This window comes from Myotis davidii, unplaced genomic scaffold, assembly GCF_000327345.1.
Source record: "Myotis davidii unplaced genomic scaffold, ASM32734v1 scaffold1070, whole genome shotgun sequence".
NCBI lineage: Eukaryota > Metazoa > Chordata > Mammalia > Chiroptera > Vespertilionidae > Myotis > Myotis davidii.
In genome coordinates this window covers 93,554-104,178 of record NW_006281982.1, presented here as the reverse complement: position 1 = coordinate 104,178, position 10,625 = coordinate 93,554, and the positions used below count along the sequence as shown (strand labels likewise).

At 41.0% G+C, this 10,625-nt stretch overlaps 1 protein-coding gene across 4 annotated transcripts in view; it reads right to left on the bottom strand.

Moving 5' to 3' along the window:
• Positions 1-10,625, bottom strand: part of IFT88 (intraflagellar transport 88) — a 167,276-nt gene that overhangs the window by 79,572 nt on the left and 77,079 nt on the right. For all 4 annotated transcript variants that reach the window (XM_006752647.2, XM_015563113.1, XM_006752649.2 and 1 more), the window contains 2 exons: positions 8,768-8,854; positions 5,268-5,454 (listed from right to left, as the gene is read on the bottom strand). In XM_006752647.2, coding sequence (XP_006752710.1) covers positions 5,268-5,454; positions 8,768-8,854 — 274 coding nt within the window. The remainder of the gene's footprint in view (positions 1-5,267; positions 5,455-8,767; positions 8,855-10,625) is intronic.

Below are 10,625 nucleotides of genomic sequence, written 5' to 3'. Positions count from 1 at the left end.
TTCTGCTGGGGAAGGGGTTAAGAGGTTTTATTCCCTCCCTAACTTCAGGGGAAAATCCCTACCTGGGGAAACAACCTTTCTCAGAGAGGTGACCTTGGTTAAAACACATAGTGCCAAGAAGGTGAGCAAACATATTAAGAACAGTATGCTATATATGCCAGGTCCCTTGAAACAGCAAGGATGGACCGGCTCCCAGCAGAATGCAATGAAAGGAATTAAAATCAGGCTTGATGAAACACAGATCAAATCACAAATTAGAAACACAAGGTAGAGGCAAGAGAAACCAAGATGGCAGCATAAGTAAATGTAATACTTGCATCCTCCCACAACCACATCCAAATTACAACTACAATACAGAACCACCATCATTAAGAACCACCAGAAATCTGGCAGAAAGGAAGACCTACAATTAGAGAATTAAAGAAGAAAACATGTTGACACTAGTAAGAAGGCAGGAGGCATGGAACAGACTGGTCCAACACCAACGTATGGCATGTTTTTAATCAGAAGGGATATCTTGGCTGAGGGGGCTTACTGTGAGGAGCAAGGTTTACTGTGAGGTTTACCACACCAGAACCGTCATTCCAGAGTACCAGTGCCAGGAGGTGTTCCCATAACTTAGGGCTTTAAAAGCCAGTGGGGAGCCTAGCTTGTGTGGTTGAATGGTTGAGCATCCATTTATGAACCAGGAGGTCACCATTCAATTCCCAGTCAGGGCACCTGTCCGGGTTGTGGGCTCAATTCTCAGTAGGGGATGTGCAGGAGGCAGCAGGTCAATGATGCTTTCACATCTTTGATGTTTCTTTTTCTCCCTCTCCCTTCCTCTCTGAAATCAATAAAAATATGTTAAAAAACAAAACAAAACAGTTGGAAACCCAGGCAGTTCTTTTTAAATGGCCCATACACAGACTTAGTTGGACTCACTCCTTCTGAGCTTCAGTTCTGGGGCAGCAGCATGAAAGCATCCAGGAACATATGGGGAGGAATTAAATTGTCTGGCATCAGGGCAAGTACTGGGAGGCAGCTTTCCCCTAGACAAAAGTGCTGGCAGAGGTCATTGTTCCTCTGCTGAGACTTCCTCTCCCGCAAAGCTGACTGGCAGGCGCCATATCTGAGTCTCCATCAACCTGACCCACCCTGTTTGCCTCACCCTGGAGATTCCCTGAGACCCACTCCACCCAATTTGCAGATCCACCCAAGGTGTTTTCCATATGAATGGCTTGTCCTGGTTTGGGCTTCAGATTTCACTAAAATCTCTTAAACAACTAGCAACTGGACTCAGTATGCCCCATTCCTCTGGATAAGAGACCTGTGGCTAGGCACTAGCAGCAGCCTGTCTTGCCTCACAGTTTGGCCTCTCCTGGGGGTAACGAAAGAAGAAGAGAGCAAAAAATTGAAAACCTATTTGAATAAATAATGACCAGGTGAAAGAAACGGACTTACAAGTCCAGGAAGCACAGAAAGTCCCAAACAAGATGAACCAATGAGGCCCAAACCAAGACACATCATAATTAAAATGTCAAAGGTTAAAGACAAAGAATCTTAAAAGCAGCAAGAGAAAAGCAGTTGTAGTTACCTACCTACAAGGGAGTGCCCATATGACTGTCAGCTGATTTCTCAAAAGAAACTTTGCAGACCAGAAGGGAATGGTAAAAAATATTCAAAGTGATGAAAAGAAATGACCCATAACCAAGATTACTCTACCCAGCAAAGCTCTCATTTAGAATTGAAGGTCAGATAAAGAGCTTCACAGACAAGAAAAAGCTAAAGGAGTTCATCACCACCAAACCAGTATTACATGAAATGTTGAAGGGTTTTCTTTAAGAAGAAAGAAATAAAAAACTCCCTGGAAACAAATAAAACTGAACACACACAACCCAAAATTTCTGGGACACAGCAAAAGCAGCCCTGAGAAGGAAGTTCATAGCACTACAGGCCTACCTGAAAAAATAAGAAAAATTAATAATAAACTAATCAACCCTACAACTTAAAGAATTAGAAAGAGAACAACAAGAAAAGCCCAGAGTAAGTAGAAAGAAGGAAATAATAAAGATTAGAGCAGAAATAAATGACATAGGGACTAAAAAAAACCAAAAAAGTGAAGAAGTAACCATTGACACCACAGAAATACAAAGGATTGTAAGAAAATACTATGAACAACTAGATGCCAACAAGCTGGACAATGTGGATGAAATGGACAATTTCCTAGAAAAATACAATCTCCCAAAACCAAATCAGGAAGAATCAGAAAACCTAAATAGGCCAATAACTGATGAAATATAAGCAGTAATTAAAAAACTCCCACCAAACAAAAGACCTGGTCCACATGGCTTCACAGGGAGTTTTACCAAACATTAAAGGAAGAACTAACACCTATACTCCGCAAACTATTCCAAAAAATACAAGAGAGAGCTTGTATACAAGCTCTTTTTATAGGCCAGCGTTATCATAATTCCAAAACCAGATAAAGACACTGCAAAGAAAGAGAATTAATGGCTAATATCCCTGATGAACACAGATGCTAAAATCCTCAACAATATAATAGCAAATTAGATGCAGTAAATATATTAAAAAGATCATATGCCATGACCAAGTGGGGTGTATTCTAGGGATGCAAGGCTGGTACAATATTTGCAAATCAATAAATGTGATACATCACATAAACAAATTGAAAGACAAAAATCACATGATCATATCAATAGATTCAGAAAAAGCATTCAACAAAATCCAATACCCAATTTTGATAAAAACTCTCAGCAAAGTGGGAATAGAGGGAGTATATCTCAACATGATAAAGGCTATGTATGACAGACCTACAGCCAACATCATACTCAATGGGAAAAACTAAAAGCATTCCCCATAAATACAGGGACAAGACTGGGAAGTCTGCTTTCACCACTCTTTTTCAACATAGTAAAGGAAGTCCTACCCACAGCAATAAGACAAGAAGAAGAAATAAAAGACATCCAAATTTGAAAGGAGGAAGTAAAACTGTCATTATTTGCAGATGACATGATATTGTACATAGAAAATGCTAAAGACTCCACCAAAAAACTACTAGATTTAAGAAATGAATTTGGCAATGTAGCAGGATACAAATTAAGATGCAAAAATTTATGGCTTTTTTATAAACCAATTCTCTAATTGGTTTATAAAACCAATGAGGCCCGGTGCACAAAATCGTGTATGGGGGCGGGGGTGTTCCTCAGCCTGGCCTGTGCCCTCTAGCAATCCGGGACCCTTTGGGTAGGTTCCCAAGCCTGGCTGGCAATCAGGGCCTATCAGGGCTTTCCTTCCCCTGGCTGCCAGCAGCTGGCCCCACCCCTGCCACTGCCACCGCTTGCTATCTGTGCTGGGCTGCACCCCCTCCTCTGCCACTAGTCACCTCCCTCTGTGGGGGATAGGCATGAGGTGGGATCACTTGGCTGGCCTGGGCCACCTTCTGTGGGGCAATCAATCATGGGGCCCCCAGATTGATTGCCCTGCAGAGGGAGGCCTTGCCCACCCGCTGGGACTCCAAGAACGATCGCTACACAGAGCATGGCCTGGGCCTCCCTCTTTGGGGCGATCGATCATGGAGACCACCATCGATTGCACTGCAGAAGGTGGTCTAGGCCTCCCTCTGTGGGGTGATCGTGGGGTGATTGTGGGCCCCCCAACCAATCGCATCGCACCTGCCTTGGCTGGCCTGGTGCCAGTGTGTGTCATAGCGTGGTCGTTCTGCTGTTCGGTTGTTCGGTTGATTTGTATATTACTCTTTTATTATTATAGATAATGACTTCTCAGACAGAGAAACTAAACAAACAATCTCATTTACCATTGCAACAAAAAAATTAAGATACTTAGGAATAAACTTAACCAAGGTGGTAAAAGACCTATACTTGGAAAACTACAGGATGTTGAAAAAAGAGATAGTGGAAGATATAAACAAGTGGAAGAATATACTGTGTTCATGGATTGGTAGATCTAGAACAAATACTCCATAAACTTATATGGAACAACTTCAAAAAAGCCCTAATAGCTGCAGTAATCTTGAGAAAGAAGAACGAAGTTGGAGTAATCACAATATCAGATATCAAATTATACTACAAAGACACTATACTTTTTCAAAACAGCATGGTATTGGCACAAGAACAGGCATAAGAACTGGCATAAGATCAATGGAACAGAACAGAGACCCAGAAATCTATCCAAGCCATACAATGGGGTTAAGACAGTCTCTTCAATAAATGATGTTGGGAAAATTGGACAGATACATTCAAAAAAATGAAATTAGACCACCGATTTATACCATAGACAAGATAAACTCAAAATGGATAAGACAAAGTTGGGAAACCATAAAAATCCTAGAAGAAACCATAAGTAGCAAAATCTCAGACATCTCTTGTAGAAATATGTTCCTAAATAGACACTTCTTCAAAGTGGACACACAGAAGGCCAAGAGACATGTGAAAAAATACTGTGTTGCTGATAATCAAAGAGATGCAAATTAAAATGACAATGAAGTATCACCTCACACCTGTCAGAATGGCTAACCATCAAGAAATCAACACATGACAAATGCTGGAGAGGATGTGGATAAAAGGGAACCCTAGTACTGCTGGTAGGAACGCAGACTGTTGAAGCCATTATGGAAAATAGAATGGAGTTTCTTCAAAAATTTAAAAATGAAACTGCCATTTGACCCAGCAATCCCAACCTTGGCAATATATCCTAAGAATCCTGAAATACCAATCAGAAAGAATATATGCCTCCTTATGTTCATAGTACAGTTATTTACAATAGCTAAAACCTGGAAACAGCTTAAGTGCCCATCAGTAGATGAGAGAATAAAAGAGCTGTAGTACATTTACACATTGGAATACTATATAGCTGTAAAGAAGAAGGACCTCTTACCCGCTGAAACAGCATCGATAGACCTAAACATTATTATGCGAAGTGAAATAAGTCAGAGGAAGATGAATATCATATGATCTCATTTATATGTGGAATCTAATGAACAAAATAGGTCCAGAGTCATGGATGCATGGAACAGACTGACAGATATCTGAGGGAAGTGGGGAGGGGAGGGCGGGAAGAGATCAACCAAAGAACTTATATGCATATATGCATAGCCCATGGACACAGACAATAGTGGTGAAAGTCTGGGTGGGGTGGGAGCTGGGTAGAGGGAGGCAAAGGGGGAAAATGGGGGACATCTGTAATACTCTCAACAATAAAAATAAATTTTAAAAAGTACAAAAAACAACTTATCCTCTCTTACTTACCAATATTATAAAGTGCTTCAGTACAAGAAGAATCATTTCTCAGAGCCTCTTTATAGAATTCAGCTGCCTTCTCATAATCACCATTTGCAAACACTGTATTCCCTTTGTTAGTAAGAGCAGATGGATTATATCTATCAGAGTTTACAGCTAAATCTGCATAGCTGCTGGCTTGTGCGAAGTCATTTTCCTAAAGCACAAAACATATACAAATTATTTGAAGTTCATCAAATATTTTTTTTTGAGATTACAGACAGGAAAAACATAAACAAGTATTTTACATATCTCCGTTTGATAGGCTTATTCTACAAAAGATATTCTACTCATCAGCACTTTCAACTACCTAAGTGTCTTATGATTGATGTCTCCACGGTCTCATGTTTTGAATAACATCATTATATGTAGATGTTTCCATTTCAAATGCCCAAATTTCACATCAGTGTTTACTGCAAACCATGCTTCTTAAACCTCAAGTCCTAAAGTAGTTATGAAGGCATCACTCTCCATCTGTCCTGATGTAACTGGGTGGGTCACCTACTAGGTCCTACATTTCTAGCACTCGATTGTCTGTACTCCTTCATGCTGTCTCGCTGCCAAGTGCTCCATCAGGACCCTGCCATCATTCATGTGAGCCACGGGGACCTCTCAGTTCTTTGGTGGCGTGGCCTTTGGTGCCCTGTTGGCTTAGCTAAGCCAGGAGCCACAGTTCCCAGAACACCTTTACCTGTGTGGCTCTTGTCCAGAGTTGGCTGAAGGGAACTTCCAGAATATGAAGCAGCAGCCTTCCTCTCTGCGCATCCTTTTCTGGCCATCAAATGCTTGTCTGATACAGAAATGCTGTGGTTCTAGCCTGTCCTCATTCACAAGTACTCCACACCTGACTCTTCTTCCTGCCTACACTGTCCCTCCTGACAATGGTGACCCAGATCCATGCTAAGTCTTGGCAGTGCACCCAAAGGAGGCAGCTGCTCCATGAAGTCCCCCTTGGGTGGCTTCTAGACATGCTAGGCAAATCACTGACTGAATGGTAACCTCTGCTCAGATCCCCAAACACCCCTTCTTCTCCTTAACCCCCACAGCATCTCCACTACTGTGCATGTTCTAAGTCCTATATCCCTTCTCTTATAACACTCCCTGATGGAATTTCTGAAAAGTTGAGATATATTTCAAATATTTACCCTTTAAAAATGTACAGTTCAGTGGCATTTATATATTTCATGTCTTGGTGACAAGAGATCCTCTAAGAAATGGCTGCAGGGCAGAGATCAATTCAAGAATGTGGCTCTATCATCTTTGGAAACATTTCATATTTATGATAGTGCCTAACAGAGCCAACCTTCTCTCTCAGGTAGTATTTAGGACTTTGTTCCACAGCAGCCTGATACATCTATGGTAAGTAGAAAAGGGTCTGCCTTGAAAAGAATTATGGATGTGGCTTTGGGGGCATAAAGAACACCCCAATAATATGTATAGAAAATTTCCAAGTTTTTAAGGGAGTTGGAATAAATAAAGTGTTGTCAGCTTGCATTAAAGGGACAGACATAGAACAAAATGAAAAAAGGCCTCTGGGTCCCCAATTTCTCTGGGCAAAAAGCAGGCTAAGAGAGTTAACCAGCTGCAAACATAGGTTGTTGTTGATTTTTTTCTATAAAAGTAAGGTGCTCTCAGAGGGTAGAGCCAAGAGCCAGAGAGACCAAAGGACTGGGGACTACCCACCAGGGATCAGAGCTGGGCCCTCATCAAAGATCACTCTCTTTTCCCATGTTCAGGGGGCACTGACCACAAGTGCTTAGGTGGGTTTCAGAACTGCTAGGAACTAATGCCTCCATCCCACCCCTTTTGGATAGGAGTGTCTATTACAGTTTTCCTAGCCTTATCTCACCATGGGTTATTAAGTGTACGGGGCAGATTACATTTTTTTTTTTGTTCCCTGATCTTTAGATCAAGAGGATCTGCGTTTGATAAAGCTCAATCTCTATCTAGACCTTATGCGGTGGTTGGCCTTTCACTACAATGATGAGACTATGAGAGTGTCGGGAGGGGTATGTACATTTTGCATATGGAAAGGATGTGAATAAGTAGGCCTGGAATGTAGGCAGTGATACACTCACTGTTAAAACAATGGCCCCAATGGATCACACTGACCAGTCTTCATGCCCCTGTATGTTTCTCTCCCATGTTCACTTTGCCCAATAAGATGACAACAAATTCAATGCACAAGGGAACTTGATAAACACCTGTGCACTTGGGTCTCCTCAATGGACCCTATCCCATGTAGGAAGTTTAGGCTTTCCTGCTAGAGAAGAGTTGTGAAGGACTGAGATGCCTGCCGACATTGGGCTTAGGGCTTCAACACATAATTTTGGGGGCACACAATTCAGTCCATAGCATCTATTATGAAAACTTATTATTATGCACAGAGACGATCATCAAATTTTATCTCTAATCTGACTTCCTGAGTACAGTGTTCCACATGCCTCATTGGCCATTTGAATTATATCACCATCACTACAAAAATTTTAAAAATATATTTAAGAACAAACTTGGCATCTTTCCCCCTAATCACACATTCCTCTGGACATGCCCCTGGCACCACTCTCATGCCAACAGAATAAAACACTGGGGTCCTTCCTCAGCAGGAGTTTTATCTCCTTTCCCTCTTAACACATGAGGGCCATAACATCTTTCCACCATAACAGAGGTTCTATGTGGCAACAATTCTCAATGTGCACAAACCAGAAGCTCTTAGAGAGACTGAAAGTGTAGTAGAATCAAACACAATGATCCTAAGTACCCCATCCCTCCCAGCTTTCTTGCCTCTGTGCTTTGTTTACTCCCTTAGTTTCCACACAAATGTCCCCTTCTCTTTTATCTATAGTCTGACTTTTAAGATCCAACTTCTCTCTGGGATTGTCCCCCAAATCCCTAAATTAAAATGCTATTTGCTTCCTCTGAATTTCTAAAGCATTTAATATCTCCTATTAATTTGTTATTCTCTATTTTCAACCAACCTTCCTTCCTTCCTACTCTACCCACCTGCCACCTTCACTCTAAATTAAGAATGTTCCGTTTTTAGGAAGCTTTTAGCCTTTTGGAATTCCCCATGATTGGCATCCATAGATGTTCAACTTCTGTTTGTTACAGATGACACTTTGACGTTACATAAGTCATATAACCTAAGATGTCACTTTTTGTTATTACTAGGATCAAATTGAAATGTGTCTTCAGCTCATATCCCAGGTCTACACTCTACAATTTCATAATGTGATGTTTCCACTACTTTTCACCCTCCCTTCTCCTCCTGAGATGGTCCTCTCACTCATGCCCATAAACTCAACCCCTAACCCAGAACTTTTCATGACCTGACCCTCCATATACGCCATACCACTGACATTCCGCATGTCCTCTCGTGAGCCTCTCCTTAGGCCAGCTCCTCAGGCAGAAATTTAGCAACATGAAAATACCACACTATCAACTCTTAGTTGTAAAAACATAAAACTTACCAAATAATACAGGAATGAGAGGTTGGTTGCAGCTGCACTTTTCACTCTACTGTCCTTTTTTTCAAACATTTTCAAAGTCTCTATAGCCTAGAAATAAAATATCTGAAAGTTATTACCAATGTAATATGACAGTGTTCAGGTTTACAGTTGGGGCAAGATTAGTATCTGAACTGTAGGAGCAGGGACTGACAAAAGACAGTTTCATTAATATGTTTTAAAAAACAGATGACAAATTGAGAATTTCATTTGAGAATTAAAATTTATAAAAAATAAAATTACACTAAAAATACAATAACTAAAATTAAGAATGGTCCTAGCTGGTTTAGCTTAGTGGATAAAGCATCGGCCTGCAGACTGAAGAGTTCCCGACTTGATTCGGTCAAGGGCACATGCCCAGGTTTTGAGTTTGATCCCCAGTAGGGGGCAGCCAATCAGTGATTCTCATCACTGATGCTTTTATGTCTCTCTCCCACTCCCTTCCTCTATGAAATTAAAAATATTTATGTATTTAAAAATATTTATGTATTTAAAAAAATAAGTAATAAAATTAAGAATGCAATAGATGGGTTTAATTCCATATTAGACACAGCAGAAGAGAAAGTAAATATCTAGCCTGTGAGTCTTGTTACACAGTTTCGTTTGCCTTGCATAATGGGGTGGGCCGTAAGGTTTTACCTAAAAGACATGATCCAATTTGCTTTTTGTAAAATAATTCTAGAATTCCTGCTTCTGGCTATTAGAAACTATAGAAGACCATTCTCCTACAGAGAACAATTAGAAAATTAAATAAAATACTGAAAATACTTTGTGAAGGCACTGGAGAGCTACAGAGGCAACCAGGATTTGAAGATAAAACAAGATCCCAGAAAATGTTCCAACTAAATACTAGTAAAATAAGCACAGAAAAATAAAAGGCTAAAAAATGTTCTTAGAAATGACCATAAGAGACATATAGGAACAGAGTGAAATCTCATATAAACATGTTAGAGTAGGCAGCTAGAAAGATATGAGCTGGGAGAGGCAGCTGGGGCTTGGAGAAAATATGTGTGAGAAGCAACAAACTGAAAACAGACAATGGAGGTGGCAGGTCTCCATGTGAGGGGCAAAGATTTAGAGCCCTCCAGGATGTGGTCTAACTGGTGGATAGCACCTACATGAAGAGCCTTATAACCAATAGATACGTTGCTTTGAGACATGAGGGAGAGGGTGACGTGCTCCTTGCCTAGGGGCGTTCCAGCCTAGGAGTAAAAATCCTCTAACTCCCAAATATCAGGACACTCGGTTTGGTCTCAGTCAGCTGAGCTGCCTGCTCAGGGCACTTGGTTCAGTCTTGCTGGCTGAGTTGCCCACTCAGGTCCTGAGTGTATTTCTTTCCTACAAATAAATCCTCACCTGCTTTTGCTATTTGTTGTCTCTTGCTTGGATTCATTCCTACAAGCAAGACAAGAACTGGGGGGCACAGAGTACTGTCTCTGGCCAGAGCTTACCTAGGCCAGAGATGGCCACCCACCCCTCTTGACCACCACTGACAAACATAACTGGAATTCCAGAAGGGGAAGAAATACAGAAAATGATATGAAGTGGACCCAAACAGAAGTACATTTTAAAGCCATGAGAAATCAAAGTACACTTTTTTTTTTCACTTTAATATATTTTTTATTGATTAAGATATTACATATGTGTCCTTGTCCCCACATTACCCTCTACGCTCATAATGCCTAGAATAGAGCTTTGCTATCACATTGCGGTTGCACAGTGAATATTTGTTGAGCAAATGTCCTAAGGCCTGACATGGAGAGTGAGAGAAAGGAGCATCTTCTAGAGCAGTGATGGCGAACCTATGACACGCGTGTCAGAG